The 18,189-nt window shown below is 42.3% G+C and overlaps 2 protein-coding genes across 2 annotated transcripts in view; both read left to right on the top strand.

Moving 5' to 3' along the window:
• Positions 1–18,189, top strand: part of LOC132150315 (zinc finger protein 271-like) — a 96,257-nt gene that overhangs the window by 75,186 nt on the left and 2,882 nt on the right. The gene's annotated exons all lie outside the window — the stretch shown is intronic.
• Positions 9,235–11,273, top strand: LOC132144716 (piggyBac transposable element-derived protein 2-like). Its single transcript, XM_059555623.1, has 3 exons — positions 9,235–9,370; positions 9,677–10,136; positions 10,235–11,273. The coding sequence occupies exons 1-3, from the start codon at positions 9,235–9,237 to the stop codon at positions 11,271–11,273; spliced, it is 1,635 nt and encodes a 544-aa protein (XP_059411606.1).

The following is an 18,189-nucleotide window of genomic DNA, read 5'->3' as shown; positions in this document are numbered from 1 at the left end:
ATATCTTGAATAGGTTCAAACGGGGGTTTGCACATAGCCTCTAACACCACAACCAAGTCCCACGGGGGAATACGGGACCGTACTGGAGGTCTCAGCCTCAGTGCACCGCGGAGGAAACGTGTAACTAGGGGGTGTCTTCCCAAAGACTGACCGTCGAGAAGGGTGTGGTAGGCCGCAATGGCCACCACGTAGACCTTCAGAGTAGAGTGGGTCAACCCTGCAGAGAGCCTAGCCTGTAGAAACTCCAGAACTGTACCAACTGGGCAGTTTGCTGGGTCTAGCTGGCGGTCTCTGCACCATGAAGTGAAAAGCTTCCACTTCAGGGCGTACAGTTTCCTCGTAGAGGGAGCTCTGGATTGGAGTAGGGTCTCCACAACCTCAGTTGAGAGACCAGCTGCTACCAGTTGTGCCCCCTCAGGGGCCACACCCACAGCTTCCACAACTCCGGGTGAGGGTGAATTATCGTGCCCTGCGCCTGTGAGAGTAGGTCTGTCCTGATCGGTATCTCCCACGGAGAGCCGTCGAGGAGCGAGACTAGATCTGAGAACCATACTCGGCCCGGCCAGAACGGGGCTACTAATAACAGACGGACCCCGTCCCGGCGTACTCTCGCCAGAACTCCCGGAAGCAGAGCGATAGGGGGAAAAGCGTACAGACGAAGCCTCAGCCAGGTCTGTACCATAGCGTCCAGTCCCAGAGGAGCTGGATGAACTAGAGAGAACCAGAGGGGACATTGTGACGTCTCCTGAGTCGCAAAAAGGTCTACTTGAGCCCTGCCAAACACTCTCCATATCTGATCTACCACCCGTGGGTGAAGTCTCCATTCCCCGGGCCTCGGCCCCTGCCTCGACAGTATGTCTGCTCCCATATTTAACTTCCCAGGAATATATACTGCTCTTAATGAGAGGAGTTTGTTCTGGGACCACACCAGGATCTGGTGCGCCAGCTTGTACAAAGGGCGCGAACGCAGACCACCCTGGTGGTTGATGTAAGAGACCACTGATGTGTTGTCGGTGCGCACCAACACATGGTGACCTCTCAGGTCTGGGAGGAAGTGCTTCAGTGCACGATAAACTGCTAGCATTTCTAGACAATTGATATGCCACATTAGATGGCGATCGCTCCACAGACCACGGGCAGGGTGGCCACTCATGACCGCACCCCAGCCGGTGAGGGACGCGTCCGTCGCTAGTGTCACACGGCGACAAGGAGCTCCCAGCACCGGGCCCTGATTCAAGAACCAAGGTTTCTTCCACATGTCTAAGGCACGGAGGCAGCGCCGCGTGACCTTGATAGTGCGAAGCCGATTGCCCCTCGGGGAAAATCCCTTGGTCTTGAGCCACCACTGTAGGGGTCTCATGTACAGCAGGCCAAGAGGTATCACGTTGGACGCAGCTGCCATCAGACCCAACAATCTCTGAAATTGTTTGACAGTGAGTGACTGGCCTTCTCTGACTCTCTTGACTGAGATGAGGATCGACTCGATACGAGCAGGGGACAATCGTGCCTGCATCGCGGTCGAATCCCATACTACGCCTAGATAGGTGGTTCTCTGAGCCGGAGAAAGTACACTCTTCTTGGCGTTCAGTCTCAAACCCAGCTCCCCCATATGTGCGAGAACGACATCTCGATGTCGAACCGCAATCTGCTCTGACTGAGCTAAAATCAACCAATCGTCGATATAATTGAGAATGCGGATGCCCTGCATGCCGCATCTACACACTTTGTGAACGTGCGGGGTGAGAGTGCGAGGCCAAAGGGAAGTACTCGATATTGGTAGGCTTCGCCCCCGAAAGCGAACCTCAGAAACTTCCTGTGTTGAGGAAGGATGGAGATATGAAAATATGCGTCTTTGAGATCTATCGTGACAAACCAGTCCTCGGACCTGATCTGAGCTACAACATGCTTGATTGTGAGCATTCTGAACTTCAGTCTCATAACTGAACGATTTAAGACCCTCAAGTCTATAATCGGACGCAGCCCCCCATCCTTCTTTGGAACTATGAAATACCGGCTGTAAAATCCGGACTCCCTGTCCTGAGGAGGGACCACCTCGATGGCACCCTTCTCTAATAGGGTTTCCACTTCCTGTTCCATAACCAGACCCTGCCCGGGGCCCACTATCGTGTGAACGACCCCGTTGAATATAGGCGGCACGGAGCCGAACTGAATGCGGTAGCCTTTTTCTACTATATGCAGGACCCAACGAGATACATTTGGCAGTAGTTTCCACGCTGCTAAATAATCTACTAATGGAATCAGTCTCCCGAGACTGACCTCTGGTGTAAGAGACCCCCGCAGGGGCAGCGAGCGTCCCAGCCCCGCTACGCGCACGGGCGGAGGATACTGAGAACGATGCTCGCCGGGGCCGCTGCGCCCTGGAGCACTGGCAGGGTTGGCAGAACGACTCCTAGAGGGCACTGAGGTGGGACGGGCACCGTGGACTGCGGTGTGTACCGTTCTACCCCAGCGGAGGCTGCCCTCTGAAACCCCGGGCCATTGGCGTCAGGGTTTCTTGGCCGAGGACTTCTTAGCTTCGATAACCGCCCTTAAATCTAATTTGGGCTTAGAAGACCTCGGCCTAGAGCGTCGCTGAGACTCTCATTCCCGACGCGGAGGAGCACGAGAGGCGACGCTCTGTTTCTGGGCCTCGCGGTGTGAGGAGCTAGAGTGCAGCTGGGGCATCTCCTTCCCAGATGCCCAGAGGGAGCGACGAGGGAGGAACTTATGGAACGCCGCCACCTGTTTGCGGGCCTCCTGGAACCTGTCGACGACAGAATTAACTGCGTCGCCGAACAGGCCAGTCGGCTGGATCGGGGCGTCCATGAGGCAGACCCTGTCCCGTTCTTTCATATCGGACAGGGTCAACCATAAGTGCCTCTCCGCGGCCACCATAGCTGCCATGGACCGCCCAATCGTTCGGGCGGTCTCCTTGGTGTCACGGAGGGAGAGATCAGCGGTCCTTCTTAATTCAGAAATATCATGGGACTTGATCTCCTCTCCCTCGTCTAGCTCCTTGAGCAGGTCGGCCTGGTACGCCTGTAACACTGCCATGGTGTGCAGACACGCACCAGCCTGACCTGCAGCCGCATACCCTTTGCCCACCAAAGCCGAAGTTGTTCTTAGTGGCTTTGAGGGCAATGCCGGGGCCTTCAGAGACGATGCCGCGCCAGGGGACAGATAGCTCGCAAGCGTCTGTTCCACCCGGGGCATCGCTCTATAACCGTGCTCTCCCATCCCCACTACATTTCCGTAGTAATCAGACGAGGGGATGTAGAGGCGGGCCGAGAATGGACGTTTCCACGACCTGGCGATCTCATCATGCAGGTCGGGAAAGAATGGAAGGCCCCGGCTGGGAGGTGGCTGACTCGCGCGCAGGAAGCGTTCATCCAGCTTGCTTCTCTGCGGTTCGGTAGACTTTTCGGTGGGCCAATCGATACTTAATTTGGCCACCGCGCGAGTAACCACCTCTAAGAGCTCCTCATACTGTAGCGAGTGGGGTGGCGAATCCCTATCGAGCGACTCCACATCGACCTCCTCGGAGGAAGAGAGGCGGAGCGTCGATCCCTCACCCTGAGTGGAAGGAACCGCTGTGCGTGCTTCCGACTCTAGGGATTGGGTGCCGGATCTGGCAGAAGTGGAAGGAGATAGGGACTGGCCCGTCTCCATTCCCTCTACCAGATCGACTTGCGAACCCCACGAGTGCAGCCGCCGTTCTGCCTCGGCAGAAGCGGGACCAGCACCGCGGGGAACGCTGGCGAAGGCCCCCTCCTCGAAGAGGGCCCTCCGGGAACGAAGCAGCCGCACCGACATTCGCTCACAGTGCGGGCAGTCGGCCCCCTCGAGAGCCGACTCAGCGTGCTTCGAACCCAGGCAAACCACGCACAGGTTGTGTGTATCCCCACCCGTTATATATCTCGGCAGGGAGGAACACACAGCCTATAACGCGATTTGGAATCGCCATCTGAGTGCTTAACTTTCGCCTTGCTTTTTGGCATGTCTAGGAGCTCTTTTAACTGGACAGACAACAGTAAATAAGACTCACAAGACGGACAAATGACATTCACACACAGAGCGCTTGCTGAAAGACGCGAAGCTGACGCCAGCTGCGTGGCACGTGCTTTTATAGCTTCCTGGTCGCTTACGTCACCACGTCGGTGACGTCACGCCCTTCCATTGGACTGATTACACACGATATTCAGAGTCGCGTACGCTGAACGCGTTCCCCAAAGCGCTTCGACGCAGCTCGAGTTCCTGAAGAGGAACTGTCATATCGCACACCCCTAACGCCAGTGTACATTTTCAGTACGCATTCAGTGCTGTTCGCGAGAGTCACGACAGCAAACTACTGTTGTCTATGGTAACATAGAGCTGACAAACTCAAGCTGCTATGTAGTTTGTTAGGTTGTAGTAATAGGGGAAAAAAAATGTTGTTTGAACAGCAGGAAAAAGTGTAATGTAAAAAAAAAATAATAATAATAATATTGAAACCGTACTTTGTTCCAAGATCCAGTATGAAACATTTCGCTGGTTATTTTAGCTTTTTCTGCGCAGCTTTCAGTGGATCAGACTGTTAGTATTAATAAAGGAATGTGAATGAATGAGACAAGAGCGGGACATGCTTGATATTAAAAAGACAGAATTAATTAAACTCAAAGCCGCGAAACAGAACTCAATAGGGCTGTGCAAAAAATTGAATGCGATTTTCATGCGCATCTCGTCAGCAAAGGGGCTCCTAGTATATATCCAGCATGTGCGTTTTCAAAACAAAACCTGCTCAATTGCTTTCAAAACTAGCCCAATCGCGTTTCGTTCCGGGCTAAAAAAATACACATTTTTTGGAGGGGTTGCCTTGATTAAATTCAAATTTTAGGGGCTAAACATCAAGTCATTGGGATTGGGGTCGCTTTGAAAATATTGATAAAATCGTCCTTAAAGTTGTCCAAATGAAGTTCATAGCAATGCATATTACTAATTAAAAATTTGTTTTGTTATATTTACAGAAGAAATTTTATAGAATTTTTTTTATTGAGGAAGTGGGGTAGGGCACAATAGGCTTTGTGGCACGGCCTAAGCTTTTGTTCTTAATGGCATTTTTCTTCCTTGCATTATTTTTACTTTTATGCTTTAAGTAGGTTTGAAACCAGTACTTTTACAGTTTTACTTGAGTAAAAAGCTTCAGTTAATACTTCAACTTATACAAAAGTCTTTTTAAACCATAGTATCTATACTTCAACTTGAATAATGAAAGTGAATACTTTTGACACCAGTGGCCACTTCTACCCATCAAGATTCATCAGGTGTGTTTGTAAACTTTGCAAAAGGAAAACCCACTCTTAAATTTCCATAATGATTTTATTATTATTATTATTATTATTATTATTGGTATGTGTGATGTCCCACCACTATAAATGCTGAAAAACGTGTAAGCTGATGCCATATGCTCTCCAGTAGTAGCATCATCCTCACCAAGTCCTGCTGCTGACGATGAACCTCTGTCCACAAACCCTGCTGCCTTTGATGACTGCAAATGTAAATGGCTGAAAAATCATAAATACAACCACTAGTAATATGATTAAATGGCTTATCACTTTTGACTAACAGCTGGCGCTGTAACCAAATCATTTTTGTGTGTTCTGTGTGAGATGACAATAACACAAAGTTTGGTGTCAATATGCTAAATCATTGCAGAGATACAGCCTGAAGTGTCATTTTGGCATCATGCCTCAAATTCCTCGCTGTGGTATGCGAAAAAGGTTTTTTCTATTGACACAAAATCCATAACATTTTGTCAGCACAGTCTGAAGATCATCTGATTCAAATTTGGTGAAAATCGGACCAATGGTTGATGAGGAGTTCGAAAAAGTAGGTTTTCAACATAAAAGGAAGTTCTGGCATATTTGATATGTATGCTTTTGGCATCAGCCACGGACTATTTTGAGACCAGTTTCATTGCAACAGGCTAATGCAATAAAAAGTTATTAGCATTTTTATAAATGTAATTATTAATGGTTAATGAATGGTTTATTATTCCAACAATAAGTGGCGCTGTTACCAAATTAATGTGGCATGGTCAGTGTGAGGTGATAATGGCACATACATCGTTTGGTGCAAATATGTCAAATGGATGCAGAGATACAGCCTCAGATGAATTTTGGCATCTTTCCATCAAATTTGTTGTTGCGCTAAATGAAAACTCTTTCGTATATCGACACGAAATCCATAATTTTTGGCCAGCGCGGTTTGAAGATGATCCCAGTCAAATTTGGTGAAAATCAGTCACTAAAGGTCAACATTAATCAAAATGGTGGACAGGAAGTATGTTTTTTTTTTCTTTTGGCATTATTGGTATCGATGCTCTCAACATGACCCAAAGTTATTGACTAAAAGTTATTAGCATTGTTTTGATATTTTATTATAACTTTTGACAACAAGGTGGCGCTGCCACCAAACTTTTTGAGTACCATCAGGGCATGGAGCCAAACATTTTGTAATTATTAACAATACGATAATTTGTTAAAAAATACAGCATTTTAAAACAATTCAAAATGGTCTATGCCTAAAATGGCTGACATGGGAAAATTGGAAATCGTTCGACACGACATGACGCACTGAATCTAAAGAGACCAGTTTTGTGATTATTGGCCAAACCATTCAGAAGGTAAATAAAAAATATGCATTTTTAATATCTCCAGACCACTAGGCGGTGCTGTGTCGAAGCACTGCAGGTAGTCTCAGGTTGTTATAACACACATCAAGTTTGGTTTCAATATGCCAAACTGTTGTCGAGATATAGCCTCACACGCATTTTTCCGTGCTTTTCGTCAAATTTGTTCACGTGTTTATTCGAGAACGGTTGAACGAATCAACTTGAATTCCATAATTTTTTACCAGAATGGTCTGAAGATGATCTGAGCCAATTTTCGTGAAAACTAACCAGACTAATTAACCGTCTAGGACGTGCTTGAAAAAGTATGTTTTTCGTACAATTGAAAATAGTAAAAAAAAACTAAACCTTGCCATTTTTTTTATTTTACTTGGCATGGGCCAAGGATTCAGAGGAAAAAAAGAATTTCCATTTTTCTGGCTTACGGTTCAAAAGTTATTAACATAAACATTAATGCAAAATTGGACAAGTGGTGGCGCTAGTTTGAGTTAGAGACTTCAAATTTGCTATGGTTTATGTTGAAAGTGTCTTCTATCAGTGTGGCAAGTTTTATAACTTTCCCCCAATCGGTTCTATGGGCTGCCATAGACTTGTGGCGGAAGAAGAAGAATAACGCCAACGATTACAATAGGTGTCTCGTACCTTCGGTGCTTGGCCCCTAATTAAGCAAGGACTTGATCGTCTTGTAAGTGTAACAACAGCAATTAGCATTTTAAGTCCTGAAAACTAGAATATTAATTCAAATGTGTTGTTGTTGGTGGGGAAATTATTACCAACATTAAAAAACATTTAATATCGTCAACAGTCAAAATAATTTCACCGGATTTTGAACGCAGTTACCTGAAAGTGATGCACGTGCTTCATCATGGGCTTTTGTATTTTTATTTTCTCTGCGCGGGACTGTGCTGATGTATTTGGCCAGATATAGCCTAGTTGTATATTACGTTGACAATTTGTATTCAGCTGCAAACTGGAGGTGAGAGCGAGAGTGGGTGTGTGCGCAGATGCGGAAATGGCGTGTCCCGTGTGCTTACTGCAAACTGCATTCATCATAAAATGCATTTTTTCATATAGAGAAAAAGTCATTCTGAGGAAGTATGCATAGTTTCACGACTTTACAACACTGTATGGATAACACTAGGGCTGCTCCGATCACGATTGGCTGATCGTTAATGCGCATCTAAAAGTCAGTAAAGCCGGTTCTCTAATCAGCGGTAGATTCCCTCAGGTGCGTGATTTCACATAGAGCAGCTGTTACTACACAGAGTCGTTGTTAACTGAGAAGATGCGCAAATAAACACTGAAAATAAAGTGGATAAAAAAATGAAGTGGAAAAAAAACGTGGTGGTTGTTGTTTTTTTCATCATTACAGCTCAAGAAATCTCTTAGGCCCTTATCCTTTTCTGTCAGTTTTAGGGACAAAAAAAAAAAACCCTACAATTTGTCAAGTACAGGTTCACACGTACCCTGTTTGCAGTGCATATACAGTATGCACTGCAATACTGATCTGATCCATTAACATGGGCTCGCATTACAGATAGAGCTTGTAAACCTGGCCTTGCATAGGCATATCCCTAATCTGTCCTGTTCTCGCGCTCCATTTAGGTGCACCTCATTCGGACTGGTTCAGATAGCGACACCAAACGTGCAGTGTGTAATATCAATCATGGCCACCACCAGATGGAGCTATAGGATTACTTTTAAATATTTGTTGTAGAAACGTGTATAGAGCATTCAAATCAATATAAAAATCTTTCAAAGAAAAATATGTATTTTAAAAAGCTAATGAATTTTAATGTTAATATATTTTTATATAATCATTTCAGAAATGTTTATAGATCATTCAAGTTATTTTTAAGAATGGTTATAGATCATGAAAAGTGTTGGCAACAATTTATAATAAGCTCTCTTTGGTTTAGTGCGTTAACTAACATGAACTAACAATGAACAATCTATTTTTCAGATAATTTATTAATCTTTTTTTATGTTAGTTAACCCTCTACTGCACGGTGTTGCCATATGGCAACATACCCTTTTTTTTGGACATTTCTTGAAATTTGAAAATAAACATGAGCTCTGATTGGTCTTAAATTCATGGTAGAACCTGGTGGTAACCAATGATATGCTTTGATGACATCACATGACACTACACACCCTTGCACTGTCATTCTTTTCACACACTTTTGATGACTCCAGTTGCTGAAAAAGTGCTTGTGAATATGTGAAGATTTTCCTAAATTTGTCATACTTCAGAATTTAAAAATTACATCAAGCATCTGGGGTAAGTTCTAATCTTTTTTCAATCATTGTCACATTGTTTTGATACTACTATTACCTTTTTATTCAATAAAATAGGTATGTTGCCATATGGCAACATTGTGCGGTAATGGAACAATATTTTGCCCATGCTAATGCAGAGTAGCTTTGTATGTATGACAATGTATGGATGCACTGATATAGTTGGATGGTTGTATTCTACTCATATATTTATATATATTTGTATATATTTATAAAAGTAAAAGTAAAGTATAAAAGTATAATATATAAATGCTTATTTTGTTCAGAAAATGAAGCCGTCAGTGTTCTATGGCAAGGCTGAGAGGAGGGCTGAAATGTACAGGGTACAAGTGGTTATACCATCACATGAAAGTGAGGATGAGCTAGGGATCAGTGACGAGGAGTATGAGAGGCAGGCAGAATTAGGCATAGTAGACTCAGAGGACTAAGAGACAGGTATGTATCTATTCCGGTATGTTCAGCATTCAGGTTACATGTCTTCCTTTGCACTGTTGAGCTGATGTTGGGAAAGGTGTAAAGTAGATCAAGAATTCGAGGTTTTTGGAATTCCAAAATCTGTATGGTGAACAAAAAATAACCACATACACAAGTCGCTGTGCAGTCCCCATGCACATGTGCACACACACACGCACACGTAAAGGCACAAACACATGCATGTTCTATTATCCTAAACTTGATGCCAGCAATAACTATTTTTTTCTTATATTTCAGTTGAAGTTGAAGCTCAGGAGGAGGCACCTGCACCTCCTGAGGTGGAAAAGGCTCAGAATCTGAATTGGCAAAGGAGGCGAACCATCCTGCCAGTACCCAAATGGAAAGGTGCACTACCGAATCTAATGATGGTCCGTGAGCCAATTCAATACTTTGAAGGCCTTCTCAATAGAGAAGTTTTTGAAGATGTGGCAAAGCAGACAAATCTTTACGCAGTACAGGAAGATCCCAGCAAGCCACTTAATGCATCAGCAGATGAGATTCAGCAATTCTTTGGCATATGCCTTTACATGTCTGCTTATGGCTTACCGTACACCCGTATGTACTGGGGCAAAGATACTCGAGTTGATAAAGTGGCAGATGTCATGTCACTGTCCCGCTGGGAGATGATTAAAAGATTCTTGCACTTCGCAGATAACACTGAGCAAGTTGCTGAAGGCCAACCTGGATTTTGTTCAAGGTGAGGCCTTTGTTGAATTCACTTCTGAAGAGCTTCCAGGACATTCCAATCGATGAAATGCTCTGCGTCGATGAACAAATTGTCCCTTTTAAGGGTAGAAGTGGGCTGAAAACGTACAACCCCAAAAAGCCCAAACGATGGGGATACAAAATCTTTGTGTTAGCTGATCAACATGGCATTGTCCACAATTTTGAATTCTACACTGGTGCTGTCCCTGCTGCTGAGGGAATGCCTGACATCGGTGCAAGTGGCAATGTAGTGCTAAGATTGGCCTCAGTCATCCCTCCCAACATGTCTTACAAACTGTTTTATGATAATTGGTTTTGTGGGGTAGACCTACAAGTCATCCTGGAGAAATTTAAAATCCACAGTGTGGGAACTGTGAGAAAGAACAGACTTGCCGGTTGTGTCTTCACAGAAGACAAAGAAATGAAGGCTAAAGGTCGCGGAACATTTGAGGAAATGGAGGCAAAACACAAAAGCGTCACGTTGAAAGCCGTGAAATGGTTCGACAATCGTCCAGTTATCCTCCTCAGTACCTTCGCTGCAGCAACCCCCACCACCACAGTGCAGAGGTGGGACAAGAAAGCAAAGCAGATGGTAACAGTTGTGCGACCCAACATTGTCACCGTGTACAACAAGTGCATGGGTGGTGTTGGCCTATTGGATTCCCTCATTGCCCTGTACCGTACTAAGATCAGATCCAAGAAGTGGTACCACTGCATTGTGTTTCACTTCTTTGATCTTACAGTGGTGCAGGCATGGTTGCTTTACCGCAGGGACTCTGATGCCATGGGAATTTCACAGAAGACACAATTGAGCTTACTGGACTTCAAGGTCAATGTGGCACTCTGCCTTACAAAGGTCAACAAGGGCACCACCAAACGAAAAGGTAGACCCTCACAGAGTTTGGAGGTCCGTATAGAAGAGAAGCGGCACAAAGGACCCACTGCCCCCCTTCCACCAAGCAGCATCCGTCTTGACCGCTTTGATCACTGGCCAGAGATGGGTGCACCAAAAGGAAGGTGCAAGAGTCCTGGCTGCAAGGGAATCGTCAGAGTGGTTTGCTCTAAGTGCAAGGTGCACCTCTGCCTTAACGGAGAGAACAACTGCTTTAAGGTGTTTCACATAGAGTAGTTTCACTTGAACAGTTCTTATGAGTTTGCGTCAGATGTTTTGTAAATATTGTTGAAATAATACTTTGAAAATGAGTTTCATATTTTGTACACAAAGTTCTTGAAAACATTTTAAATAATAAAAACTATTTCATTTCTAAAAGACAGGTCTGTAATCATCTATGAATTTCATGTAATTTCGGGAGAAAACACATCAGGCTGTTCCATTGTCGCACAATGTTGCCATATGGCAACGCACCCAAAAGTACCCCACGAAAAATAAAAAAAATATAAATATGTTAATTTGAGTCTATTTTATATATAAAAAAACACTGTAACACTTTTTTTCCATGATTGCATAATAATGCGTGCAGTAGAGGGTTAATCCTATCATTAATAATATTAATGTTCATGTTATTTCACAGTATATAATCTAATCTTAAAATAAAACTACAAATAAAAAATGTATTAGTAAATAATGTATTAAAATATATATAAATTTTAATGCACACCTTTTATATTTTTTATATTTATAAAAAAAATAGTTATAAAGTTGGCTTGATGTTGGACGCTAGATATTTGCAAATTTAGGGGCCGTCTCTAAAGTTGCATGCGATATTGGTATACAATTTTCTAATGTCAATAGCATTTGAGGAGAATGATTTAATAAAACAACTGTAACTGTTTATCTAGGGGTCAACTATAACTCACACCTTTTACATTTTTTATATTTATTAAAATAAATTGTAAATCATTTTGGCAAAAACGAGGCCTTTGTATCCCTTTCATGCACTTTTCTGTGAATTTTTTTTCTTTTTTGCTGTTGACGTTTATAACGAGTTTTAATGTCGGAAATAATTTCATCTCCACAAACCCATCTAATATTCTTTCTGACTTTTCAGTTTCCCTTACTAAAATTAGCCATTGTTTTAACAATAACAACACCAAAAAAAAAAAAATCATTCTTGTATCCATGGTGACTGCAAATTAACCATGGTTTTGTTACTTCAAATAATAATTTACAAAGAAGTATTAATGTACTGTAATATTTTTGTTGTAATAAAAACTAAAAACCTAATGTATTATATAATAAATGAGGCAATAATGATTGGTTAATAATGATTGGTTAAAAATACATAATGAAGGCTTATACTAAATAAACTATTTATATACATAACATGATATTAGAAATGAAAAGGCCTGGTAAGTGCTGGTGCTACACACAGGACAATCCAATCCTTCTTTAGGCTATTGGCCAAAACATTTAATTCAAATATTCACTAAATCTTTCATTTTTGGCCACCTTTTTGTTATAGCCTAGGTGACACAGCCTCTAATTTCTTCAACAAATAAAAAAACATGTGGGCATCACAACCCTTACAAAAATAAACCATGGTTTTATCATAGTAAAACTTCTTAATTTTCTTTTGCATGATTTCTGAAGGCTTGAGACTATAAAATAAATTAGTCATAATAAAGTTATATATAATTAAAAATATATATATAATTGTAATTTGTAAATAATACAATTTATTATTTTTTTAACTCTTTTATTTGATTAAAGTTCTATTAAAAAAACACACACACAAACCTTGAACACACACCCGCAGCATTGGGCAGCCATTTATGCTGCGGCGCTCGGGGAGCAGTTAGGGGTTCAGTGCCTTGCTCAAGGGCACTGAAGTCATGGTATTGCCGGACCGAGACTCGAACCCACAACCCTAGGGTTGGTAATCAAACTCTCTAACCACTAGGCCACGACTTTTCACCCCATAGGTGTTTTTTTTTTCTTCATCATATTTGAGGAAGGGGGCACAACAATACAATCATGCTTAGGGCACCCATTTAGCCAGCAGCGGCTCTGGCTGTATTCCTTAGATTCAAACTGAACAGTGCCCAATCCTGTTCCTGGCGATCAATTGTCCTGCAAAGTTCAGCTCCAACTCTAATCAGTCACACCTACCTTTAATTTTTAAGTGATCAGGAAGACCACAATAAGTTGCTTCAGGTGTGTTTGATTAAGGTAGGAGCTAAACTTTGCTGGACAGTCGATTGCCATTAACAGAGTTGGACACCCCTGTGCTAAATGGTTACTGTGTATGTCAAGTCAAGTCACCTTTATTTATATAGCGCTTTAAACAAAATACATTGCGTCAAAGCAACTGAACAACATTCATTAGGAAAACGGTGTGTCAATAATGCAAAATGACAGTTTAAGGCAGTTCATCATTGAATTCAGTGATGTCATCTCTGTTCAGTTTAAATAGTGTCTGTGCATTTATTTGCAATCAACTCAACGATATCGCTGTAGATGAAGTGACCCCAACTAAGCAAGCCAGAGGCGACAGCGGCAAGGAACCGAAACTCCATCGGTGACAGAATGGAGAAAAAAACCTTGGGAGAAACCAGGCTCAGTTGGGGGGGCCAGTACTCCTCTGACCAGACGAAACCAGTAGTTCAATTCCAGGCTGCAGCAAAGTCAGATTGTGCAGAAGAATCATCTGTTTCCTGTGCTCTTGTCCTGGTCCTCTGAGACAAGGTCTTTACAGGGGATCTGTATCTGGGGCTCTAGTTGTCCTGGTCTCCGCTGTCTTTCAGGGATGTAGAGGTCCTTTCTAGGTGCTGATCCACCATCTGGTCTGGATACGTACTGGATCCGGGTGACTGCAATGACCCTCTGATCTGGATACAGACTGGATCTGGTGGCTACGGTGACCTCGGAACAAGAGAGAAACAGACTAATATTAGCGTAGTTGCCATTCTTCTAATGATGTAGCAAGTACATAGGGTGTTATGGGAAGTGTTTCCGGTTCCGGTTTACCTAATTAATGCAGCCTAAAAATCCTTTAACTGATTTGGATATTAAAAGCATATTAGTATGTTATGTGTAAGCCAGGTTAAAGAGATGGGTCTTTAATCTAGATTTAAACTGCAAGAGTGTGTCTGCCTTCCGAACAATGTTAGGTAGAAAGGATCTGCCGTCCGCAGTTGATTTTGATATTCTAGGTATTATCAAATTGCCTGAGTTTTGAGAACGTAGCAGACGTAGAGGATTATAATGTAAAAGGAGCTCATTCAAATACTGAGGTGCAAAACCATTCAGGGCTTTATAAGTAATAAGCAATATTTTAAAATCTATACGATTTTTGATAGGGAGCCAGTGCAGTGTTGACAGGACCGGGCTAATATGGTCATACTTCCTGGTTCTAGTAAGAACTCTTGCTGCTGCATTTTGGACTAGCTGAAGTTTGTTTACTAAGCGTGCAGAACAACCACCCAATAAAGCATTAAAATAATCTAACCTTGAGGTCATAAATGCATGGATTAACATTTCTGCATTTGACATTGAGAGCATAGGCCGTAATTTAGATATATTTTTGAGATGGAAAAATGCAGTTTTACAAATGCTAGAAACGTGGCTTTCTAAGGAAAGATTGCGATCAAATAGCACACCTAGGTTCCCAACTGATGACGAAGAATTGACAGAGCAACCATCAAGTCTTAGACAGTTTTCTAGGTTATTACAAGCAGAATTTTTAGGTCCTATAATTAACACCTCTGTTTTTTCAGAATTTAGCAGCAAGAAATTACTCGTCATCCAGTTTTTATATCGACTATGCAATCCATTAGTTTTTCAAATTGGTGTGTTTCACCAGGCCGCGAAGAAATATAGAGCTGAGTATCATCAGCATAACAGTGAAAGCTAACACCATGTTTCCTGATGATATTTCCCAAGGGTAACATATAAAGCATGAAGAGTAGCGGCCCAAGTACTGAGCCTTGAGGTACTCCATACTGCACTTGTGATCGATATGATACATCTTCATTCACTGCTACGAACTGATGGCGGTCATATAAGTAAGATTTAAACCATGCTAATGCACTTCCATTTATGCCAACAAAGTGTTCAAGTCTATGCAAAAGAATGTTGTGGTCAATAGTGTCAAACACAGCACTAAGATGCAATAAAACTAATAGAGAGATACACCCATGATCAGATGATAAGAGCAGATCATTTGTAACTCTAAGGAGAGCAGTCTCAGTACTATGATACGGTCTAAATCCTGACTGGAAATCCTCACATATACCATTTTTCTCTAAGAAAGAATATAATTGTGAAGATACCACCTTTTCTAGTATCTTGGACAGAAAAGGTAGATTCGAGATTGATCTATAATTAACTAGTTCTTTGGGGTCAAGTTGTGGTTTTTTGATGAGAGGCTTAATAACAGCCAGTTTGAAGGTTTTGGGGACATATCCTAATGACAATGAGGAATTAATAATAGTCAGAAGAGGATCTATGACTTCTGGAAGCACCTCTTTTAGGAGCTTAGATGGTATAGGGTCTAACATACATGTTGTTGGTTTAGATGATTTAACAAGTTTATACAGTGGAACTGTTCCTCAGGGGTTCTATAGTGCACTGTCTGATGCGATACTGTAGCTGACGGCTGAATGGTTGCAATTTTATCTCTAATAGTATCGAATTTAGAAGTAAAGTAGTTCATAAAGTCATTACTGCTGTGGTGTTGGGAAATGTCAACACTTGTTGAGGCTTTATTTTTCGTTAATTTAGCCACTGTATTGAATAAATACCTGGGGTTATGTTTGTTTTCTTCTAAAAGAGAAGAAAAGTAATCGGATCTAGCAGTTTTTAATGCTTTTCTGTAGGATAGATTACTTTCCCGCCAAGCAATACGAAATACCTCTAGTTTTGTTTTGTTTTAGGGTGCGAGTATGCTCATTATACCATGGTGTCAAACTGTTTTCCTTAACCTTCCTTAAGCGTAAAGGAGCAACTGTATTTAAAGTGCTAGAAAAGAGAGAGTCCATAGTTTGTTACATCATCAAGTTCTGAGGTTTTGGATATGCTAAGGAATTTGGATACATCAGGAAGATAAATTAAAAAGCAGTCTTTTGTGGTAGAAGTGATGTTTCTTCCATACTTGTAACAAGAAGTAGAATTTACAATTTTGGCTATATGAAGTTTGCACGGAACTAAATTATGATCTGAGATATCATCACTTGGCTGCATAATTTCAACACTATCAACATCAATTCCATGTGACAGTATTAAAGCTAGAGTATGATTTCGACAATGAGTAGGTCCTGAAACGTGTTGTCTAACACCAATAGAGTTCAGAATGTCTATAAATGCAGATCCCAATGCATCTTTTTCATTATCAACATGGATATTAAAATCACCAACTTTTAAAACTTTATCTGCAGCCAGAACAAACTCGGATGTAAAATCACCAAACTCTTTAATAAAGTCTGTATGGTGCCCTGGTGGCCTGTATACAGTAGCCAGTACAAACATAACAGGGGATTTATCATTAACATTTGTTTCTCTGGATAATGTTATAGGAAGCACCATTACTTCAAATGAGTTATACTTGAAGCCTGCTCTCTGAGAAATCCTGAAAACGTTAGAAATTGAAGCAAAACCTCCCCCTTTGCCTTTTAGACGCGGCTCATGTTTATAACAGTAATCTTGGGGGGTGGACTCATTTAAAATAATGTAATCATCAGATTTTAGCCAGGTTTCTGTCAAACAGAGCACATCTAGATTATGATCAGTGATCATATTATTTACAAAAAGTGTTTTCGTAGAAAGGGATCTGATATTCAATAAGCCAAGCTTTATCATTTGTTTACCCATATCGCATCTGTTTTTTATTTGTTGAACCTCAATTAAATTGTTAATCTTAACTTGGTTTGGACGTTTTTTTTATTTTCTAGTTCGGGGAACAGACACAGTCTCTATAGTGTGATATCTAGGTGAAAAAGTCTCTATGTGCTGAGAATTAACTGACCTCTGTGACGGGAGGCAGCTAGCAGACGGTCGGTTTAGCCAGTCTGTCTGCTTCCTGACCTGGGCCCCAGTTAGTCAAGTATAAACACTAAGACTATTTGCCATATTTCTAGAGAGAAGAGTGGCGCCACCCCTGGGGGATGAAGACCATCTCTTTTCAACAGGTCAGGTCTGCCCCAAAAGCTCGTCCAATTGTCTATGAAACCTATGTTATTCTGTGGGCACCACTTAGACATCCAGCCATTGAGTGATGACAATCTGCTATGCATCTCATCACCACGGTAAGCAGGGAGGGGACCAGAGCATATTACAGTGTCTGACATCGTACTTGCAAGTTCACACACCTCTTTAATGTTATTTAAACATTATGTATGTGTCCGCACAGTTTTCCTGATGCCACCGGGGTGGTGTTTGCACTGACAGATCGGGCCTGACATCGCTGCTTGCAGCTATATTTTAGGGTTTCTTTTTATTTACTTTATCTTGAGATGTTTTTAGTTGAATGATGCTCAGTGAAGCACTTTAAGCACCTACACTTTTTTAGTAAGTTACCTTTATTGTACAATTGTAAAATTGACATCCCAAATACATATGTATGCTGATGCTGATTAGACAGCATGATTAGTGCACAGACCTTAGGCTGGCCACAGTAAACGGCCACTCTAAAATGTGCAGTTCTATCACACAGCACAATGCCACAGATGTCGCAAGTTTTAAGGGAGCATACAATTGGCATGCTGACTACAGGAATGTCCACCAGAGCTGTTGACTGTAAATTGAATGTTCATTTCTCTGCCATAAGCCGTCTCCAAAAGGAGTTTCAGAGAATTGGGCAGTACATGCAACCGGCCTCACAACTGCAGACCACGTGCAACCAGACCAGCCCAGGACCTCCATATCCAGCATCTTCACCTCCAAGATCATCCAAGACCAGCCACCCAGACAGCTGCTGTAACAATCGCGTTGCACAACCAAAGAACTTCTGCACAAACTGTCAGAAACCGTCTCAAGGAAGCTAATCTGCATGCTCGTCAGGGTCTCAAGCTGACTGCAGTTCATCGTGGTAACCGACTTGAGTGGACAAATGCTCACATTCGATGGCATCTGGCACTTTGGGGAGGTG

The sequence above is a fragment of the Carassius carassius genome, chromosome 1 (genome assembly GCF_963082965.1).
Source record: "Carassius carassius chromosome 1, fCarCar2.1, whole genome shotgun sequence".
In the NCBI taxonomy this organism is placed as follows: Eukaryota; Metazoa; Chordata; class Actinopteri; order Cypriniformes; family Cyprinidae; genus Carassius; species Carassius carassius.
The sequence above is the reverse complement of the archived record's forward strand: the minus strand, read 5'-3'. Positions and strand labels throughout refer to the sequence as shown.

Bases quoted from the DNA above. Each gene is read 5' to 3' on its own strand.
- LOC132144716 (XM_059555623.1), top strand. From the start codon at position 9,235: ATGAAGCCGTCAGTGTTCTATGGCAAGGCTGAGAGGAGGGCTGAAATG. The intron at 9,371-9,676 runs GCATAGTAGACT...CTTATATTTCAG, and splicing joins TGAGAGGCAGGCAGAATTAG to TTGAAGTTGAAGCTCAGGAG. The intron at 10,137-10,234 runs GTGAGGCCTTTG...TTTTAAGGGTAG, and splicing joins CAACCTGGATTTTGTTCAAG to AAGTGGGCTGAAAACGTACA.